This window comes from Cynocephalus volans, chromosome 3, assembly GCF_027409185.1.
Source record: "Cynocephalus volans isolate mCynVol1 chromosome 3, mCynVol1.pri, whole genome shotgun sequence".
In the NCBI taxonomy this organism is placed as follows: Eukaryota; Metazoa; Chordata; class Mammalia; order Dermoptera; family Cynocephalidae; genus Cynocephalus; species Cynocephalus volans.
In genome coordinates this window covers 74,701,085-74,723,889 of record NC_084462.1, presented here as the reverse complement: position 1 = coordinate 74,723,889, position 22,805 = coordinate 74,701,085, and the positions used below count along the sequence as shown (strand labels likewise).

The window sequence follows — 22,805 nt, the reverse complement described above, 5'->3', positions numbered from 1 at the left end:
AGAGCTGAGGTGAAGGAGTCACCAGATATGACTGGCAGTTGCTCCCCTCTTTTCTTCCTCTGAGCAGATCTTCTGCAAAGGGTAAAAGTCCTATCGCAGAGTTTCTGAAGTTTTGGTCTAATTTCCATAATGGAGGTCTCTGTTCATACACTGGTGAGTGACTCAACCAGACCTGTGTGTGGACAATGTGGAGGTTGGATGGGAGTGGGGCAGGATGGCTGGTACAGCCAGTGAGGAGCCAGTGCAGTAGCCTGGGCAGGAGATGCCAAGGCCTGGTCTACAGCTAGAAAGGGTAGGTTTGGAAGAAAGCTGCCAGATCTCTGAGAGTCAGGATGTGGGTGTGATAGATGTGGAAATGTGCTGCTCAGACCCCCTCTTCTTCAAGGAAGGCCTTACTACCCAGCTGCAGGGAGTGCAGTTGGCCTCAGCTATGAGCTCCTGCAGGGTCTGCCTCAGCTGCACAGAACTGCCACATGCAAGGCCATGCCCTCTCCAGGGCAGCCTGCATCTGGGAACTGAGCAAGGCAGCAGGCATAAGGGCTCAGCCAGTCAGCCCTCCATGAAAATATTGCAGCGGGCACTACTAGCTGCAGAGCTCCCTGCTCAGTGGTGGGTACTTGGTCGGGCCTGCACTACAGCTCATCTTCTCCCTCTGCCCAGCCCATTTTCCTTTCACAGTTGTTAGTCCTTAATAAACACCTTGCACCTAAAGTTTCATCTCGGCATCTGCTTCAGCCTGAGACTCAGGGGTAGAAGGGTATGGGTGGGGGTACAAGATGGTGGAGTTTCTAGCTGGGGAATTGGAGGAGCAGTGATGCCAGGAGCTGAGATGATGGGCCCAGGAGAGGAGGAGAAGGTTTGGGCAGTGGGGACATGGGTGCAGTTTTTCCAGGTAGTGCCTGGAATGCTGCTGAAGGGTGGCCTAATACATAGGACTGAATAGGCATGAAAGGCCATCACTCAGAATTGGTCAGGGCTGGTAATGGCAGCATGTAGGCACCAGGGTGTAGAGGCAGGGGGTAAAGCTGTTAAGAGGGTATAGGCTCCCACAGGGAGAATTTGAAGAGAAAGTGCAGGAGTCCACAGTTTACTCCTGCACCAGTGAGGTGGGGGCTGCTGGAGACATGTGGCACAGCTCTGCCTACAGCAGCTCCCTGTTTGGTTAGAAAGTCAAGACACACTCAGTAATATGGCAGCCTCAAGGAAGCCTCAGATGCTACCAGGTAAAATGTCAAGCCATAATGTTATGGCCTACCAGAGCTTTCCATTTCCATAACTCAGACAGTTATCAAGCCACAGGTAGTCAGAGAAGACACTGTGGCCTTTGTGGAAAGATCACTGGCTTTAGGGATGGTCAGACTCAAGTGGGCATCCCAGCTCCACCCCTTACTGTGTGACCCTGAGCAAGTCTCTTGACCTCTCCCAGTCTTCAGAACCTAACCTATAAAGTCAGTATTATCAGGACTGTGGTGGGGATAAAATCTGAGAAGCTACGGCCAACTCAATATTCTGAAACCTAGCAAATAAAAAGAAAGAAGCACCAATATTGATTTTCCTGCCTAAATTGTACCTCAGAGAAAACAGGTAGTTGATGAGGGAAAGTTATTTTTCAATCAGCAAATTCCAGCTAATAAATACAGAAGGAATGATAAAGATCACAGTATTATCACTGTCCTGTAACCCCTAAGGAAACAATGCATCTGTGCAAAGATCAGCAGTGGTGGCTATACTAGCAGGGGAAGCTTCTCATGACTGGACCAGGCTGGCAACTCCTGAACCCATCAAGCAATTGTAACAAATGAGACAACCAGGTGTCATGTGCTTCCTGAGGTGACCCATGGGAAGCACACAGCCCCACCTAAGAAGTGTACTGCCAAAAAAGATCACGCTTGACCTGATCCAGCCTTTAGATGTAACTACCAGTTTACAGGAAACACCAGGGACAGAGAAACAAGGTAAAGGACACCACAAGGCTGCAGTCAGCCAAATCCAGATTGTGGGGCAACTATATGGCAAATGAACCCATTTCTTCATTGAATACATGACCAGAAGAAACAGAGGGAGGTGGAACTTATAGTGGATCTAAGTGACATTTCAATCAAATGCAAAGTGCAGACTTTATAGGGAACCTGATTTTTTTTCAAGTCAACTATGAAAAAAAATTTATGGGATAATTGCAAATGGGAATATTAACTGGATATTAGATTAAATGAAGGAATTGTTGGTAAATTTTTAAGTGTGGTAATGGTTTTATAGCTATTTTATATCTTGAAGACACACACAGAAATATTTACACAAGAAATGGTAAGAAATTAGAAATGGCTTTAAAATAATCCAGTGCTGGGAGTATGTGTAGAAGAAGTAAGAGTGGGTTAAAAGATGAATCAAGACTGTGAGTTGATAATTTCTGAAGCTGGATGAGGAGGATATAGTTCATTTTACTATTTTCTCTCCTATGTGTTTTAAGAATTTCTACTCAGGGGGAAAGAAAGATGGTATGAAAAGTACCTGGCACATAGTAGCAATTCAATAAATGATAGCTACTGTTATTTTACAATGAGCAAATTACACTTTCGGGAGATTAACTAACTTACCCAAAGTCATAGAGAATTGGCAAAAACCATGATCTGCTTCTCAGAAAGTCCTATGTCCACGTAGCCCAGTTGGGCAGCAACAATAATCACAACAGCTACTCACTGAAATTTAATTTTTATTCCAAATGGCTGTAATATGTAGAAAGACAACAGCTAACACTCAAAACAATGTGCTTAATTAGAAATTAAAAGTAGTTGATTTGCAGGAAAGCAAAGAGGAGGGGGCTAGCCTTGGCACTCTGATAGTGATTATACACAAGAAAGCATAAAAATAACCAATGTCCTTCTGATACACAATCTGGATGTGCAGCATTTACAGCAAATAGCATAAAAAGAGAGAAGGTAGAAAGGAAAAGTAAAAAAAAAAAAGAAAAGAAAAAAACCCACAAAATCCCAAACCTCAGAAATTAACATTCACTTAAGAACACAGTGGTGAAGACTTGTGGTAGCAAAATTTGCACAGTTCTTAAAATGGGAGTCTTCAAAAGTACTTCAAATTTGAAGGCTAAAAACCAAAGAGGGAACAGTTACACTGGCTTAGAAGAACCACTGCCTGACACGAAGATGACAATCAGTCCTACTTTCACAACACAGTGAGAACCGGTGAGCCTGACGAACCTGCAGGAAGAGGCCAAGCGGTGTGTGCTGACGCCACTGATTGTACATGAGCGCCAGGTCGACTCGTCATTAACAGCAACAGCCACAACTACTGCTCCTCCTGGCTGATGCTGAGCTTGCCTTTCTGAGCCTCTAGCTCCTCGGCGCTGACCATTGACGGGTCAATGGCTGCGTATTTGGTTCCGTGAAACTGCAGCAAATGTATCTGTCAAAACACAGAATCATCATTTTAAATGGCTGCATTACAGAGCAAAATGTATATAGGCTTATATAAAAAGCTTAGTAGGAAAACACCACCACAGGAGATAAATGTTTTATACTTCTAAAATTACAGACTAATACATATTAATGAGAGAAAAATCGACAAATTAAAGTCAAAGAATTTTTACAAAGCACGATTTGGAATCTTTGTTCCTCACTTAGTATGTAAGCAGTCTCTCCAAGTTCCTACAAAGTCTCTTCACAGATGTCTTAAATGGATGCCTTCTGCTCCACAAGCAGACGTTTACCCTTCTCTTTAGGTGCTGAGAGTTAGGTCTTTCCAATTTTCTGCCATATGGCTAATGCCGTGAAGAATATCTCTGGGCATCAGGTTTTCTGTTTAGGATCCCCTCCTTAATATCTATTTCTATGAGTGGACGATAGAATCAAAGGATACGACTGGTTTTTTTAGGCTGTCTTGCCAAAGTGGCAATCACCTCTCATTGCTGTTCTATCATCCATTTAGGTGGAGGATGAAGAGGTGGTGGTGGTGGTGGTTGTTTTTAATGCATTAAAATTAGATCAAGAAGTTGCTTCATGGGACTCAGACTAACCCTACTTAGGTCTGGTGTCTTGTTTTGACTGAATTAACTGTGTCCAGCAGGCAAGACCACATTGCGCCAATGGCCACCTCGGCATGTGGATGCAGGCCTGCTGTTCTTAGAGAAAAGATGGTGGTCAGAGAGTCACTGGGGGGTCTCTAATACACGTTTGAATTTTCCTATAAATTATAAATGTAAACCACTTTATCATGTCAATGCCTCATTCCTACAAAGAATTCTATACTTAGTTCCCTTATCTTATCCCCTTACTCCACCATTAAAAAAAAAAAAAAAAAAGCTTTACGTTACAAACCATAATTTTTGGTTTAGATGCTCTGGTTTCCAAGCTGGGACTTTACCTGTACATAAAGATTCACCTCTGCACTTCTGCACAGGTATGGGAAATTGCCGCCTGTTTTAAGGTGAGCTCTCCGTGCATTAGGATATAGTTTGTACATTTCTTCTTTAGCTTCAGTTGAAAGTGCACTCTGGTCAAACACCTTAAAAAAAAACAACACAAAACTGAAAATGTACTGGTATTTTAATGTTCTTTTTGCATTATGGAGAGTGCTACCCTGTGCATTCCTTTCTCATGAAGAGGCAACTCAACCCTTGAGCACCTGAGCCACCTCCAATGCAAACCCCTGGTCACTTCTAACTCCAACCTAAGACAGTAGCCACAGACTTTGCTGCCAAGTGTCTCTTGCATTCTTTGGGGAGAAAAATTTTTTTTTTTTTTTGTGACCAGTAAGGGGATTGCAACCCTTGGCTTGGTGTCGTTTCCACCGTGCTCAGCCAGGGAGCGCACCGGCCAGCCCTATATAGGATCCGAACCTGCGGCGGGAGCGCCGCTGCGCTCCCCGCACCGCACTCTCCCAAGTGAGCCATGGGGTCGGCCCATGGGGAGAAAATTCTACCATGCATGTCCTTTTCCCTCAAATATAGCTAACTAAATTAACAGAATATTAATAGTGAACAATCATTATTGAAAATGCCAATTAATTTCAAAAACACCATGAAAGCCCACAAGAAGTTTTTGCTTTTATTATTAGTTAAAAACAATTACATAAGCAGTATATGCTCAGTGAAAACAATTACAAAAGAACTTTAAAGAGTATAAAATAAAAAGTCCAAATCCTTTCCTGGGGGAGCCACTGTTAGCAGTTTGGAGCATCTGAGTCTAGACATCTTTCAATGCCCACACAAATTTATTTATTTATATATTTATTTATTTTTAAAAGATGACCATTAAGGGGATCTTAACACTTGACTTGGTGTTGTCAGCACCACACTCTCCCAAGTGAGCCACGGGCCAGCCCTTTTATGTTTTTACATATATGCAAAAAAAATATTTTGAAAAGTAATTTAAAAGTACACACACACACACACCCAACTTGCTAAAGTTTGTAGACAATTTTCAGAGCTCATGAACACAGGTGGTGACCATAGCTTTGAAAGAAGGGGCAGGTAGAGCAAATGCACTGTGAGAACCAAATATTTCACTGAGAGTGCTGAAAAGCTTGCTCTATGTCATGGTAAATGCCAGGATGTGGCGATTATAGGAGAGAATGATAGAAAGTTATTGTTTACATGCTTGTAATGGATAATTTCCTGACAAAAACCAGTTCTTAAAAATACCATGTTATCTGAATTTAGGAATAAATCCATTTATAAGGCAATATAAAGTAGTTATATGGTTAAAAAAAAAAAGTCAAATCACAATGAGATACCATTTCATGTCATTAGAATGACTGTTTAAAACAAAAAACAGAAAACAAGAAGTGTTGTCCAGGATGTGAAGGAACTGGAACTCTTGTGGATTGCTGGTGGGAATGTAAAATGGTGCAATCACTGTGGTAGGTCCTATGGCAATTCCTCAGGAAGTTAAGCATGGCATTACCATATGATCCAGCAATCCTACTTATAGGTATATACCCAGAAGAATTGAAAGCAGGTACTCAAATAGATACTTTTATACCAAGGCTCACAGTAGCATAATTCACAATAGCCAAAAGGTAAAACCCCAAATGTCCATGGACAGATGAGTGGATAAACAAAATGTGGTATATCCATACAATGGAATATTATTCAGCCTTAAAAAGGAAAGACATTCTAAAATAAAACAAAAAAAAAAAAAAAAAAAAAGGAAAGACATTCTGACACATGCTATAACATGGACGCACATTATGCTAAGTGAAACTAGCCAGACACAAAAGAGTATTGTATGATTCCACTTATATAAGGTACCTAGAACAGCAAAATTCACAGAGACAGAAAGTACAACAGAGGGTACCAGGGGCTGGGGGAAAAGTAGCAATGGGGAGTTTCTGTTAAATGGGTACAGAGTTTCAGTTTGGGATGATGAAAAAGCTCTGGAGAAGGACGGTGATGGCTGGATGACATTGTGAATGTACTTAATGCCACTGAACCGGACACTTAAAAATGGTAAATTTTGTTATGTATATTTTACCACCATAAAAAAAAATAGGAATCAAGCTTTTGTGCTAATTAGACTTTATGGTTTCTTGATTCTCTGACCTCATGAGACAACTTCTCTTTGCTGCCCAAATGCGTAATAGCCCAAGTGCAGTATCTGTTGATGAGAACAGCAAAAGCACACCCAAATGGGTAAAGACTAGCGTCTTTGTTTAAATTTATTTTGATTCCAATGATGTTATTCCTGCCAAGAAAAGTCCAGGGTAAGCAATAAACAGATTATTTTGGAACTGAGAAAGCTGGGGGGGGGGGGGGGGTTAAAGAAAAAAAAAAAAACAACCAAGGCAGGATTTGAAGAGGCACACTGGAAATTGTAAAATATTTATAAGAAGGACCTTGAAATACATATTTTAAAAGATAAAGCATGTATTTTACTTAAAAGGAAGCTTACATCCATAATGGTTACAGGGATGTCCCGAATTTTATGAGGTTCCACATAAGAATTTTGACAATTCAGGGTAAGTCTTGAAGCCAGTTCACTCTGACCCAAAGTTTCCAGCTGCAGGAAAACACACACGTAAAGTTTTTGAAATAATTTTGTTTTTCACATTTACATCAAATCCACAGACAACAGGTGTGCTTATAAAGGTGGTATCATTTATGGTGGGGCCAGAAATGTCACCAATGAGGAAACAATATATTTGAGACACTATGAGCTGGCCTCTCAGGCAGTGGCATTTTTCTATTCTGGGGGCCTAGATAAGTGTCCATAAATGGAACCTGGCCTTCTACACCCTCAACCTAAACTGCCTGTTTCAACCAGGTGCCTGTGGGTGGCAAGCCAATTCCTGCAGCTCAAAGGTAACAGATAAACACTTAAGGGATCTTAGAGCTGGAAGAAACTTCAGAAATCCTAAAGCTTCAGTGTTGTAGTTCCTAAATGCAAATGTATATTCCTGGTTCATTAGCTTTACCTGGGGAGAGGGAGAGGAGTGAAGTAAAAATACAGATTCCCAGATCCCATGCCCAGGGAATCAGATGTACAGTCTGGTGGGAGGCCTTGGAATTTGTATTTTTACAAGCTCCCCCATGTGACTTTGATGAACAGCTCTTGGGAAGCACTAATATAGCCAAGCCCTTACCAGCACTAGTACCTGTTTGGATGTATTAAAGTAGACATAGAAGATTCCTTAACAAACACCTCTAATACATACTCAATGAGACAGCTGTATCTTCGGGAACCAAGTAGACATGAAAATTCCCCATACAAGTTGTCACCATCCCGTTGCCATGATCCTTACCCTGTCCACCATGAAATCAATGGCATTAGCCATCATAGGGTCCACTAGGCCAGATGAAAAGTTTCCAAGAACTATTTTTTTGAGCATAAATGCTGGCATCAGCCAAAAGCTGCAAAACAAAGACAAACACCTGATAATTTAAACTTCCAAGACTACATGTAAGTGGCAAATGTTCAATCAACATTGAAGCTTTGTATTAGCTAGGTATGTGGGATCTAAAGATACAAAGACTAGGGCCGGCCTGTAGCTCACTCGGGAGAGTGCGGTGCTGATAACACTAAGGCCATGGGTTCGGAACTGATATAGGGATGGCCGGTTTGCTCACTGGCTGAGCGTGGTGCTGACAACACCAAGCCAAGAGTTAAGATCCCCTTACCGGTCATCTTTAAAAAAAAAAAAAAAAAAAAGATACAAAGACTTAGTCCCTTCCTTCAAAGAGCTCAGCATCTAGTTTTTATACACACTTTCCCAAGCTCCCAAAGAGTTAGGTTTAATATAATTAAACTTTTATTTGAGGATTTAGAATAATTATGTGATATTTCAAAGCACCTTTTCCAAGGTAGATGTTCTGATGATTCAAAAATTTTCTTTCTCTAATTGGCCTTATTTCCAATGGTTAAACTATTTCCTTTGAAAAATTGAGCATTAAGGGCCGACCGCGTGGTGCACTTGGGAGAGTGCGGCACTGGGAGCGCAGCAGCACTCCCGCCGCGCAGGTTCGGATCCTACATAGGGATGGCCGGTTCGCTCACTGGCTAAGCATGGTGCAGGCGACACCAAGCCAAGGGTTGTGATCCCCTTACCGGTCACAAAAAGGACAAAAAAAAAAAAAGAAAGAAAAAGAAAAAGAAAAATTGAGCATTAAGAGAAATACTCGGTCCTTCTAGTTGATATCACCTTTTGGTTGATATTTCAAAATACCCAAATGAAAGTTACTGCACTTCCCAAAAGTTGCTATTAGATTCAATTGGACTAATTCAAGGCAATTCGATCTTTATGGATTTCTAGATATGATCTTTAGTTGATATTCATTCCATTTATTTCAAATGCTGAGAGCCATTATGGAGGGTAAATACTAGTTTCTCTAAACCTATGCTGGAAAGTTACTTATAAAAGGTGCAGACCACCTTCTGATGCTTATTCTCACTGAAACAGCCTTGATGGGAGTTTGAGCTTCCCTTGAAAGGACCACGTGGCCATCTTCCAGTTAACTTTCTAAGTTCTCTTTCACCCCACAGCTTTCTTATCTTTTAAAGGTGATGATGTCTAAGTACACCCTGTGAGGGGTGCACCCTGATGACTTTGCTCACTCCTGTATCCTCAGAGTGTGGCACAGAATATTTGAAAAAAATAGCTGATATACAAGAGCACAAAAATCATCAAAAATAATCAATGAACTTTATAGTGCATTATCTGGATGTGAAGTATTTGTTTGTAGCTAATGTATACAAGAAACTGCTGCACTAATGCTGAGTAAATAAACTACTGAGATAAAATCAGGAAAGGTTCTAAAAAATATTGGAGTGCAATCTTAGGTATGTGTGAAACCAGGAAAAGAATGTTTCTCTATAACATTATTTGAAAACTAACCTGATCATACAGATATGTTTAGTCACTGGGCTTTTTCTGGGAGTAGGGCCTATCCTTGCTAGCAATGAAAGAAGCGCATTGTAAGCCAGCTTTAAGGTCCCAATGGAAACCTATCAAACTAATTAAAATGATAAAATCAATGAAGGAGTGGTTCCCAGGAAACAGGTATCCCACTGGTTGCCCCCAAAGCATTTGTACTATATCTATCTTCCTAAAATCAGACTAACATCAAGTGTCATGATATTCAGAATTGCTCTAGTCTTTCCATTTGGTGAACATATTTCAAAAAAATAACCCAGAAAGGGAAGAAAAACAGTAAGCTTTGCCGTAGAACATGATAAAAAATTGGGAAAAGTCAAATGCTTAACAAAACTGTGTCAGTCAATACACAGAACTCTTCACACAAAATAATGTGACAAGCAGAACACAATATTAGTTATATAGACACACTGAAGAGAAATGTAAAAGCAAATGAGTGCACACTAAACAAAATTAAATAATAATTTAGAGCAATGGAAAGAGTTGAATTTAGAGTTCCTCAAATTCTTTTCTTCTGCATGGGTGACTGTTTCTAATTTAAAAAGCCAAAGAAGTAGCAGAAGACAGAAGTAGATATGAGCTTGCCTCCCTACTGCACCAAAAAACCCAAAAGCTAACACTGTCCAAATTCCACTGAACAAAAATAATAAGAATTATTATGTTTACGTTCTTACCTGTTTGCAGTCCAAGTTTGGTTAAAGATAGAGGTGTCACTGAAGGAATTACAGAGGATGAGGGAATGGACTCTAGGAGATTTGTGAGTGTATTCAGCAAATTTCTGGGCTAAAAAGCCTCCCAAAGAAGCCCCAAAAAGATGAACCTAATCATAAACAAACATAATGCAGATCCTAAAACACTGATCAATCCTGAACATGAGTATATGAAAAAATTTGCTTCAATTATCACTAACGACAGAATATAATGTTATGACTAGCCAACAGACTGAAATATCTACAACAGTTAGAAATTTAGGAAATACTGTATTTAAGTGCAATTTATATACCCCATCAAGAAAACAATATAACTGTGCATCCAAATTCTACAAGTTAAAAAAAATATTGCTCAGATTGCATTAAAAAATGAAACCAATTAGTAGTCTATGTTTAAGAAAACTATGATTCAGTAATTCCTCTCCTAGGTTTATGCACAGGAAACTGAAAACATATATTGACACAAAAACTTGTACATTAATGTTCATAGTAGTGTTATTCATGATAGTGAGAAAGTAGAAACAACCCAAATGTGTATCAATTGATGATTAAACAAAATCCACTACATTAATACAAATATTATTTAGCCATAAAGAGAAATGAAGCACTGATTCATGTTACAACATGGATGAACCTTGAAAACATTACACTAAGTGAAAAAAGCCAGTCACAAAAGACCACACATTGTATGATTCCATTTACATAAAATGTCCACATAGGCAAATCCATAGAGACAGAAAGTAGACTGGGTTGCAGGGCTAGAAGGAGGGAAGACGGTGATTGACTGCTAATGAATATGGGGTTTCTTTCTGGGGTGAAAAAAATGTTCTAAAATTGACTGTGGTGATGGTTGCACATATCTGTGAATACAAGTATATTAAAAAACACAGAATTGTACACTTTACAAGAGTAAAATTTATGGCATGTGAATTATATTGCAATAAGGCTATAAAGCTATTAAAAATAAATGAAGACAACATCAGGCTTTACAATATAAATGTTGCATTAAAATCACACATAAGTAATAGCTTCAGGATACTCACTTTATCCAATTGCAAATGGTCCAAAAGTTTTCTGAATCCATCACAGAATTCAAGATGGTCCCAATAAACTGGATACTGCAACTGAAATAATGACAATACTTTTTTTTAAATTCTAAAACCATAAAGGTAAAATGCAACTTATATATATCTGAAAAATTTAGGACTCACATTGTAGCATTTCTCATTTGTTCAAGCTCTGCTCCTTATTCAAAATGTGTGAAAATAAGCTCTCACTTTCTATTAAACTTCATAATTCACTTTTTACCTAACAGATCAAAATTTAAAAAGAATAAAAAGTAAACACACTCTAGTGGTATTATGTGAATAATAATGTCAATTCACATCAATTTCCTTTCCAAATAGATGAGAAAGTCTGAGGTTCAAGGGTAAATAGAGCAGAACTCATCCAAGTAAGGAAATACTGTTTTCTCTTAAGTCCAATTTCATCCTGAATTATGGCTCAGGAGAACTGGAAATAAAATTTGTTCTAAGGAGAGCTCCCTCTTTTCGGTAGCATTTCTTTAAGGGGGTGTTCAATAAAATTTTTCTTCTTCTTTTAATAGACTTATTGTATCTGACTTCTTGACCCTAATGCTAGTGATGATGACAAAAAGAAATTCGAATCACAAAGTCATTTCTGGGGACTCAGGCTTGTCACCTAAGAATGCCCCTTTCTTTATAGATACGAAATCTATCTGACAGGCTTGTTTTAAGCATTTATATTCTTTTGTTATTGACAAACCACTGGAATAGACACTACCATGTAAATTATGGGATAATTTTACATCTGACATAATATGTTACTTTTATTATTAAAATTCCATTTGTGGATAAGACTTCCGTCAATCCAAGACAGGATAGAGAACCGATTCTCCCTAGCAGAAAATTTGAGAGTTTGAATCAGATGATAGCCTAAAAGAAAGAGGATGATATTTTTATGAAGTCTTTAATTTAAAAATATCTGTGCCCTACACAGGTGATAAAATTGTATACAACTTAACATACACACACAATTGAATACAAGTAAAACTGGGGAAATCTAAATAAGATTAGTGGATTGTATTAACATCAACTCTCTGGTTGTGATACTGTATTATGGTTTTCTAAAATCTTAGCATTGGAAGAAACTGGGCAAAGTATAAAAGGGATATTTATCTGTATTATTTCTTACAACTGCATGTGAATCTACAATTATCTCAATAAAAATTTAAATTAAAATGACCTGTACATTTTAACTGCTAGATACTAACAAATATCTAATAAGTTCCAAAACTTTATTGGGTTAAGCATTCTGATTAAATCTTGATGTCACAGTAATTTTGAAGTCACTGTTGACCTTTTCTTGATTTTCTATCTACCTAATGAAATAGGAAAGGCCCACATTAAGAACCTTGAGAGCAGGGCCGGCCCCGTGGCTCACTCGGGAGAGTTCAGCGCTGGTAGTGCCGAGGCCGCAGATTCGGATCCTATATAGGGATGGCCGGTGCACTCACTGGCTGAGCGTGGTGCAGACCACACCGTGCCGAGGGTTGCAATCCCCTTACCAGTCAAAAAAAAAGAACCTTGAGGGCAAAGAAGAAATATCCAGGCAGAAGCCAAGGCTATCCTGACCTGCCAGTTTGGGATGATAAACACATTGCCAGTGTTTGACAGTGCTCTCAAGTAGGACAGACACCTGAGGGCTGCTCAGTTCTCCCTTTCCTAGCTAATCAACAGTGGCCACCAAAAATGATACTGTCATGTCTTAGGCTGCAGAGGGCTGGGACACGAGCATTTACCACTGGCTCTCTTAGAATGCTGTACACAAAGAGGAAAGCCCAGAACAATATGACAAATGGTTAAAGAAATGGGAAAAATTAAGCCATAGAAGAAAAAAATCTGGAAAGGCAGCAGGAGATGCCCACGATGCCTATTTTTTTCAAGTAAGAGAAGTAATAGAAGGGCTTTCTGGAGGAAGAGGAATTGGATCTGCTTTGTGTGGCCCCAGTTGGTGGTAATCCCAGTAGAATTTTCAATTACCTTCCAAAAGAAGAGATTTGACCCACTTTTTCTCTTCCTTAAACAGTAAATAAAATGTATAATAACAGCAGTACTCCCACAGGGAATACCATTTACATGCTGATATCCCAGGTCTCAGACACAACTGCCAGCTCCAAAGCTAAAGAAAAGTCTCTCAACAGTGCCTCCCCCACACACCTTTCTCCCAGAGAAGAGTAGAGAATGATCAGTGAGAAACTAGATGTAGACCAAACTCAGCTATAAAATAACAATCAGAAACAAAAAATTTCTTAGGCAAACGCTAAGCACATGAGCTAATTAATGAACCTTACCTCGAATGTCAAAGATTCAGGTTTAAAGCAAGCTTTTCAGTCCCCTGCAATGTTAGCAGACCCCTTTCTTGTCTAATATTCCATGCTCAGATCCCCTGGAAGCAGTGGTGTGATAAAACAAGTAGTAGGAATGGAGGCAGAAGACTGAGCTCGGCTCTTCCTTCCCCCACTTAGTGGTGATCACTATAATGACCTGGACCTCAGTTTCCTCATCTGTAAACAAAGACAATGCTTCCTACCACTCAGAGTTGTAAGAAGCGTGTCAGGAGAGAATGCACAAAAAAGCTGGGCACACAGAAGGCTGCTGTGATATTATGTATATGTATATATATATATATATAAATATATCACATATATATCATATATAATCAGATATATAACTCATATCATGTATATCATATATCGTGTGTGTGTGTGTGTGTGTGTGTGTGTGTGTGTGTGTGTGTGTGTGTGTGTGTGTGTGTGTGTGTGTGTGTGTGTGTGTGTGTGTGTGTGTGTCCTCATCCACAGTTCCTGGCTCATAACTCCCCTAGTCCTCATTATTTCCTAAGTGACTAAAACAATAAGCATATCTTTCATTAAAGTATTGGGCCTTTGTTCTTTAGTTCCTGAAGCAGCTTCAGAATAGCTTCAAAGCCATAAAAGCATAAAAGTGAAAGGTGGTCTTTTGTTACAATGTTGGGGCGCTTTAGGACTCAGAAAACAGAATCTCTCTCTCTGATCTTCTGCCCTTTCTTCCCAGAGCAGGTCATAGAAACTAAAAAATATATTCTAATTTTCCCTCGACTTTCTGACTTGGAGCTGGCCATTAAGAAATTCTCTGATCCACTTTGTCTGATTGTAGCTGATAAGACCCCCATTTCAGGAGGGTCCTGCCCTATGCTGGGGAGGAAGGAATGCTGCACAGAGGCAGAGAAAAATCTGAACAGACAGGGCTTGCTGGGTCTCTCCACTCAGTCTGTTAGTGTTAGATCATATCCTTAGTGTCCAATCACATTTCTACACAGCTGTCTATGCTTCGATCACACTTACCCAATGAAGTCTCCATAAAAGGCCCAAGAGGATGGAGTATGGGGAGTTTCTGGAACATGTGAAGGTTCCTGGAGGGTGGTACACCCAGGGAGGGCATAGAAATTCTGCACCCCTTTCTCCATACCTCACCCTATGCATCTCTTCATTTGTATCCTTTGTAATATTCTTTATAATAAACCATAAACATGTTTCCCTGAGTTTCGTGAGCTGCTTTAGCAAATTAATTGAACCCAAGGAGTGTGCAGTGGGAACCCTATTTATAGCCAGTCAGAAGCACAGGTAAAACAACCTGAGGCTTGCTCCTGGCATCAGAAGTGGGGGCAGTCTTGTGGGACTAAGCCCTCAACCTGTGGGATCTGAGGCTATCTCTAGGTAGATAGTTTCAGAATTGAATTAGAGGACACCCTGCTGGCATCCACTGGTGAATTGTTTGGAAAAATCCTCACACATTTGTACACAGACACCTTCTGTGTTGACTGTGGTCTGAGAGCAGAAGAAAAACAGTTTGTTTTTCTAATCAGCTGCCAATAGAGGTCTGTCCCCTCTAAATCTCTGTGTACACACACCAGCTTTCTTCAAAAGGCTTTATCTCCCATTTTAATATAGGAAAACAATATCATACTTCAATTTAAAAATCTGTGTCCATAACTATACTTGATCAGAAACAGAATCACAAAAAAACACAAAATGAGGATCTGAATTTAATATTGAATCAATATTACTTACAGCTATAACCCGGTAACCCCATCCAGTCAAAGCCAAAATCTGCCGGAAAAACACATCTGCAGTTCCACTGACAGGTGGCAGAAATATGAGAGGACACCTGATACTTCTGGGGCCTGCATCATAGAGTGACCATATCTTACTGTCATCATCATCTACGATAATCTGGAGGGAAAGTTATAAGAAAAAAATGGAAAACTTCACAAATTTGGTTTTATTTTGTCATTTTACAGTATAATTTCACTGAAAATTTTAATACCACTGCCTTGTTTGTTACAAGGTAACCTAGGGATCACACCAGATTAGCATGTGTAATAAAATGCTTTGGTGTCCTTTTCTTTCTTCAGTGCTAACATGTTCCATAGTACCACTTTATAATCTTCAAAGAGCTTTTTCTCTCAGTTTAAAATTTTCCTTTCTACCAAAATTTTCCTTTCTATCCATGACAATAAGAAATCTATTTTATTTATCATTAAACAATAAACTCTGTCCATGGCATCTTATTTCTTCCCCACACTTCTGGCTGTATGTGTGCATGTACAAGGAGTGCAGTTTGCAGAGTCATTGTCCAGTGCTAGCCCAGAGGACTGGCTGGGATCAGCAGGGTCAGAATATGAACAAGGAAGGTGACAGGGAGACAAGATCCCAGGCTCTAGGGAGAAGCTGGGAAGAGACGGCACCAGGAGATGCTTCTTGAACCTGATCTAGACCAGGCCCCTGGGGATGGGGAGGGGAGACTTCTGCTACAGAGGAAGGACAAAGCAGGAGATGCTTCAAACCATTCAGTTGGGGGTGGGGAGTGAGCCATAAAGAGAAACTGGCTTTTTGGGGAAAAGTGGGTGGCGAGTAGACAGGTCACCCAAAACCTTCTTGATTTAGTAGTTCTTGACCCACCGGGGGAAAAGATGAGCATTAAATGAGCTGAGGCAAGTCAAGTGCTCAGCACAGAGCTTGGCAGATGTTAAGTGTTCAGAAAGTATTACCTATTATTATTATTCACTGTGTGATAGTTTAATTCTTGTTTTCTTTGGCTGACTTTTGGTGATATTTGGAAAATTACATTAACTGCTTGAATGTTTGCCAATGTAAACCAATATTTATCCAACTTTTATATGTAAAAACTCAAGGCCTCTAGATTCTTTCTTCTGAGAGCTTCTAGCTGGCAGGGCTGTGACTCGATAGTATCAGTCTGTGGGTGGCAGCACACAAACCGGGGTCACTGGCGTCACCAGGAGCAGGCAAATGGGGCAAGTCAAAGTCCAGAGAGGCCTAATATTTCCTTTTGGACTTCCCCAGGTCACAGACGGTGACAATATATTTCATGCTCATGTTTTTGCCCTGTGTATTTTGCCACTCACAGTTTTGCTTTTCATGTTTCTTTCTTGCTGTCATTAGGGAAAAAAATTCTTAATGACCTTTGACAGTGCACACAATAAAACCTGATCTTATAGTAATAAAATCATATGTGTAAGATGCTCAGATGTCTAAAATTTTCTAGGAAATTATTTCAATAATCCAATGTGGAAGAAAAGTAACACAGAAAATGTTCTGAATATAAGCCATAAATACTTAAATGTGTTTATCACTTCAACTTTCTCAGAGTTCCTTGAATGGCAATTTTGTCAGAATTGCTTTAGAAGACAAATATCTATTTGATAATTTAAAATCTAGCACCACAAAACTTCAAGCAAACACCATGACTTGTAGACCAAACTGATCTGACAACTGAGGAAAATTACATCAAATGACTTCCTACAACTACTTCTAAGAATATGCACTTTTTTTTTTTTTTTTTTTTTGGTGGCTGGCTGGAATGCAGATCTGAACTCCTGACCTTGGTGTTATAATACCATGCTCTAACCAACTGAGCTAACCAGCCAGCCTAAGAATATGAGTATTTAGATAAGTTTGGATTGCTTTGGGTCTAGTGACCAGCTTGCTGAGGGAACAAGTTCATCAAGAGGAGCTCATATGGGTTACTTGAAGGGATAGGACAAGGCAGAAGGACCTCAGGGACCAACTCTCCTTTTAGCATTGGCAGTAGCATCCTGGGCAGCAGAGGAAGAGAGGCTCCCTTCAGTAAGCAGCCCAAGTACTTCTGACTTTGAAGCCAGATTAATCTGATTTCAATCCATACTCCACCAGGCTGTGTGACCTTTAACATGTTAATTAGCCTCTATGAACCTCAGTTTTCTCATCTGTGAACTGAGCATATAACCACACACCTTGCTAAATACTGAAAGAATTAAACAAGGTATCTGGGGAATGCCTACAATGGTGCCAGGAATACAGCAGGTATCCTGTCTACACTTGGAGAATTGCATCTCAGATTTCTATATGGAGAATAATTTTGTTATTAATCTAGATTTGCATGATACTTTCACAGCTGTCTACCCTGACAAAATGATTATAACAGAGATATAGATAACCTTATAATCGTAGTATTCTTATACTTCTGTAGGGGAATCAGCAAAGATTTTACTCTGTGACTTGAACAGCCTTTGTCTAGGGTGATCCTCAAATGTTTGGGATTAATCCAGGACTCAGAGTCAATAGCCGACTTCAATAGAAATGTTTAGGATTTTTGCACATCCCAAGCAAATAAAGCTTCTAGAAGATGACTGTGGCAGAATGGGTACATCATTGCAAATAGAGGCTGTGTAATGTGACTCTCTGTTAATCTTAAATTTGAGGAACAGGAATAGAATCTGACTGTAGGCTTTCCACTAAACTATACAGAGGTGTACACACATACCTGCTTGCTTGAATATGTAAAAGTAATTATAAATGAGTATAGTTATACTTGCTTTTACTCTTGGATGAGTCTCACAAGTTGACTGTACGTGACAGGGAAGGGGTAAATTTTACACTCTGCAATCCAGAGTCATGACACTCAGCAATAACCTTTATTCTCAAATACTACTAATGCATAACATCTAAATCACACACAAAAACAATACGAGTCTTTGCAAATAAAAGGTGTAGTAAAACCATACATACCTTTTTAAGGGGAACTGTACTTCTAAACCAGTTATAATCAGGAGAGACCTTAATCTCTCCCATGATTAGCTGAAATGGAGGTTAACCCTGAAATAAAAGCACGCGATGTTTCATGTCAAGAATTCATGTTTATATCAGAACTAAGTGCAGAGCCTGGTCTAGCTATACCAACAATACTTTAAAGAGTATAACTGAGGAAATGGGCTATTTTACCTTGTTGGTAACTACTTAAACTACAGAAAACAACTTGGTGAAATGATGTAACTATAGAGCCAGAAGGGCCCTTAGAGATAATTATTCCAACCCCGTCATTTCCTCCAGAAGAGGAATCCAGTCTAGAAAATTTAAATGACTTACCCGAGATCACATGGCTATTGCAGAGCTAGGACCAGATGCAGGACAGTCTTTTCTGACACCATACTGCCTGTCCTAGTTAAATGATTCCAAACTGCAGTACCATTGCCTATCTTTTCACAATACCTTAAGAATTCATATTAATAAAGATGATTATGATTATAGGGAACAGTCCCTGTCTGATTATAGGGAATAGTCCATGCTAGAGAATGGAGTTAAAATGAGCCTGCTTCCTGATAAATTCACAATATGTCATAAATCAGACTCTAATGGAACATAACTACAGAAACTCACATGCGGTTCTTAATGAAAAATAAAGGCAAATTTGCCATTGACTTTGATGTGTTAAAAGTTACATAATGTCCTGGATATAAACTTGAAGGCACTATAACTAGTAACAAAATAAAACACTTGCCTTTAAGGAAAAAATGTGTGGTCTTTTGTTGTCAGCTTAGTGATTTCTAGCTTTCATAGCATCGTGACTTTGGATAAGTCATGACCCTCTTTGGGCTTGTTTTCTCATCTATGATTATTTCACCACTGTATCCCCAAAGTCTAGAATAGTGGTTGGCACACAATAGACATTATCTGTAGACTAAGTGAATGACTATGTCCTAAGGAGACTGAACTAAGCTATCCTAAAGTCCCAAAGTCCCTTCTAACCCTGGCATCTGTGAACTTTGGACTGGCTCAGCATCTTCAATTTAAAGGCTGCCACCACCCACTGCCTCCCCCACCTTTGCTCAGACATCTCTGTTATGTCACAACAGGAACCTGAAATTATAGTTCCCTGTTTGAAGATTCTTATTGCCAAGTGAGGCACTTCTACCCATCCGTTTGGAAGGATTCAAACACTTGCTCTGCATCATGTCCTCTACCTCTAAGGCAAGCCTAGATTCCCTAGCAGGGATAGGATGAGTTTGAGAACCTAGGACTTAAACTCCTTGGCTGAACTGTCATTTTAGAGAGGGTTCTTTGGACTGGTGAGGAGGAGGGGATTCTAAACTCAGTGGAACTCTTCCTCATTGGCCCTCTAGATCTGCTCCCTCAGGAACACCGGTAGTCTCAACTGATACCTTGGGGAGTTACTAAACTGAACCCCAAAGAGATGGTAAATTTAGACCTGACTTATAACACCGACATTGTAATAATGGTCTCTTCTATCAAAGGTAAGATGGTACTTTTAGAAAAGTTTCTTAAAATCCTAAGTTGCTTTAAAGTATCAAGAAAATCATCAGCCACTCATGTTGAAAATCTATGTGCATAGATGTAGCTATTATTCATATTGAAATAAAGAAAACCATTCTTTGTATATCCATCTTATCTTAAATATTAACATGTTAAAAAATCTGAGCCATTTTAACTGTAGCCTTTCTCTAAGCTGGATATTACTTAAGTTGAAAGCAACTGGCACATATAGTTAATTCTGGAATAGTTTCTACCTGTTCAGCTTTGCCATACTTCCACGTCATCTAAATACTTCCTAATGGGAACATTTTCTAGTATTGTATTACTAAAAACAATGACTCTATTCTACAGAAGGGAATATAAAAGACATTTTTAGTAAATAAAATCTCAATATTTATAAAACACCTTAGCTAATTAAAGCCAGAACATTTGCTTCTAGAATTGCCAAACTTGGGATAAAATAAATTATTCATAGTTTTGGAATCAGTTGCAATGCACAAACCAAACTATCACACAAATACACATATACAGGGGCACACAAATTTGCTCAGTCATCCACTTCTTTCCCAAAGCAATAAGTAGGAAGATGTCTCTTACCAACAGTCTTCAGTATAATTCACAACCACCTCAGTATTATAACATGCTATAACCAGTCTTGCTGGATGGAAAGATTCCATCCAGCTGTGACTAAATTTTTGTAGAGACAAGTGATTTTAACACTTGTGCTAGTTTGGCAGCACATGAAAAGATAGATACCAAAAGGCTGCATCTGACCAACTGACGTTTAAGTGAAAAAAAAGCTCACTGCTGCAAAGGGAGAGCAGCTGAGCAGTATGAAAAGGAAAGTTTGTTTTCCTTGCTCTTTCATCTACTGAGGGGGTGTATCTTTCCAAGTCAGAAGAGGAACATTCTGTATACGGCAAAGAAGGTTAACTGAGATTGTGATCAAACTGGTCAGTATTAAATAAGAAAAAGTGGACAGCGAGCTCAACACTGATCTGATCTCTCATGATTTAGTTCTTCACTAAAGCACCTGTTCACGCTGGTGGGGAAAGGGCCACAGACATTAGCCTTAATCTTGCCTACATTAACCCTCTTCAGGGTGTGCTGTGGACATCCAGTTCTGTCTGGCCCTTGTGCTACTGGACAATAAAACTGCCAGTTGTGAGTGTATCCCTGTCCCTCAGGGTTTCAAGAGAATCTGCCAGTTTACAGCAATGAAATCAGCTTTACAAATGTTTAAGTCACATAATTAGCTTAACTAATCAGAGGTTTATCTCAAACTATAGTTGATCTACATAGGACAATATGTGATTATTTTTTAATACCAATAATAACAAATATTAGAACCCAAGAATCTTTGAGCGATGCAACCGGCTTTTTAACGCATGTCTTTGTCCCTCACCACACCAGTATATAGTTATCCTTTTTAAAGATATCTTCAGGGAAGATTTATCTCTCTTTTCTTTAGGAACCTATTCCATTATCTCCAAATCTCATGGGAGGAAAACTGCCTACTTGATATCTCTTCTGTGACATCACTTCTCCTGCTCTTGGTATAAAAGCTTTTGGAAATTTGGACACCGTTAATTAAGTCACTCCTCAGTCTGTTGAATCTTTGTGGCAACAGGAGCTGGACCATTGCAGGTGGAGACAAAGAAGAGGCATAAATACCTAACTTACAACTCCCCGGGAAAACGAGAGGAGGAAAAGTGAGACACTCTGGCCCTGTTATTTTCCTCACCCTCTATTCACAAGCCTCACACTTGGCCCTTACTCGGCAATGACAAAGACATTTGTCACTTTCAGGCTGAGGTGCAATCTCCAAAATAACTAGCCCCTGTTCAGAGTTCGTAAAAGTTTACTTTAAAAAAATGTTCCTGGGCTGCGGCCGTCTAGCCCCAAGATGGGTTCACAGGAGGATGCCCTGGGTTAAGCCTTCTGCCACACCTCCCGCGCCCCCGCAGGAGACCCACACACGACCCCCCCAAGTCCCACCGGTGACAGCCACACAAAGGCATGGTCACAGGCACACCGACCACCCCCATGAGCCCAGGCTCGGCCACACACACTCACACTCACACACACACACAGACGGGTATGCGATCACATGCACGGTCACATGGACCAGCCCACTTGGGGCCACACTTATAAACTCACACAGACCGAGGCAGCCGCACAGGTTATACACATCCACCTACAACCCCAGACAAATCACACACCCACACCCCCACTCCAGGGCCTCGCCCACCCCTCACCTGCCGTGGCCGCTCCCACGTTCCTTTCCCTCCTTCCTTAGGCGGCTATTCGCTCCAGTACGGGCGCGGGCCGTGGAGGCGGCTGGGACCGGAGGCGGAGGGCCCGCAGGCGCAGCCGGCGCTGGGGACGCGGGGAGGCCGGCCTCCGCGGGGCGGGGCGCGCGGCCGGTCTAGCCTGGGCCCTCGCGCTCCCTCCTCCGGAACCTTCCGCTCAGCTGGCACGAGCCTCCCGCTTCCGGGTTTCGAGGGGGCGGGGCCACGTCGTGAGGAAGGGGCGGGGCTGCGTGCCTCCGGCAGTCGCCATGGCGATTGGGCGGGCTGGAAACTAGGATTGGAGTTTCCCGGCGCTCTCGGTTGTGGGGGCGGGTGGGCGAGCCGGCTTCAGGCCTGGTGGCGGCTGTGGCTACCAAGAGGAGGTCCGAGAGGCGTCCACCTCAGCTCTGGTTCACCTAGCTGACGTAGGCATCCAGGAGGAAGTTGTGGGAGTGGAAGAAGGCGGCGCCTGGCCCTTTGGGAAATGCTTCTGCCTTCAGTTCGCGTCTTCTCCTTCGTGGAAAGCTTTGAGGGGACTCCTTTGGGTTCCAGACGTAGGGGAACAGGGCTTTGTATACTCTTCATGGCAAGATTTTTTTTTCCTTTGGCACAACCACTGACGCCCTCCTTAGTCGTCCACTCAAAGCCTGCACTTCCCTTTCCAGCCTCTTGCCGACGTCCCGGGGGATTTCTAGGAGCATACTCCCACCAGCCTCCCGTTCCTTCATCGCTTTTCCCTTAAAGGCGTAGAGA

At 40.7% G+C, this 22,805-nt stretch overlaps 1 protein-coding gene across 3 annotated transcripts; it reads right to left on the bottom strand.

Moving 5' to 3' along the window:
- Positions 1-2,729: 2,729 nt before the first annotated feature.
- Positions 2,730-22,198, bottom strand: SPG21 (SPG21 abhydrolase domain containing, maspardin). 3 transcript variants are annotated; one of them, XM_063090544.1, is made up of 9 exons: positions 22,020-22,198; positions 18,220-18,306; positions 15,223-15,384; positions 11,135-11,215; positions 10,056-10,201; positions 7,753-7,861; positions 6,903-7,010; positions 4,375-4,515; positions 2,730-3,417 (listed from the first exon to the last, which is right to left on the bottom strand). In XM_063090544.1, the coding sequence occupies exons 2-9, from the start codon at positions 18,280-18,282 to the stop codon at positions 3,301-3,303; spliced, it is 927 nt and encodes a 308-aa protein (XP_062946614.1). In that variant the 5' UTR covers positions 18,283-18,306; positions 22,020-22,198; the 3' UTR covers positions 2,730-3,300. The 3 variants fall into 3 exon arrangements, with proteins under 3 accessions (XP_062946614.1, XP_062946616.1, XP_062946617.1); XM_063090546.1 differs by having other exon boundaries at positions 4,393-4,515; XM_063090547.1 differs by lacking the exon at positions 6,903-7,010.
- Positions 22,199-22,805: the final 607 nt, after the last annotated feature.

Excerpts from the sequence above, each read along its gene's own strand:
- SPG21 (XM_063090544.1), bottom strand. The coding sequence starts at position 18,282 with ATGGGAGAGATTAAGGTCTCTCCTGATTATAACTGGTTTAGAAGTACA. Across the intron at positions 10,202-11,134 it reads ACCATTTGCAATTGGATAAA|GTTCATCTTTTTGGGGCTTC; the intron begins GTGAGTATCCTG and ends GTTTATGATTAG. Across the intron at positions 4,516-6,902 it reads TCCCTGTAACCATTATGGAT|GTGTTTGACCAGAGTGCACT; the intron begins GTAAGCTTCCTT and ends TTTTTTTTTAAG.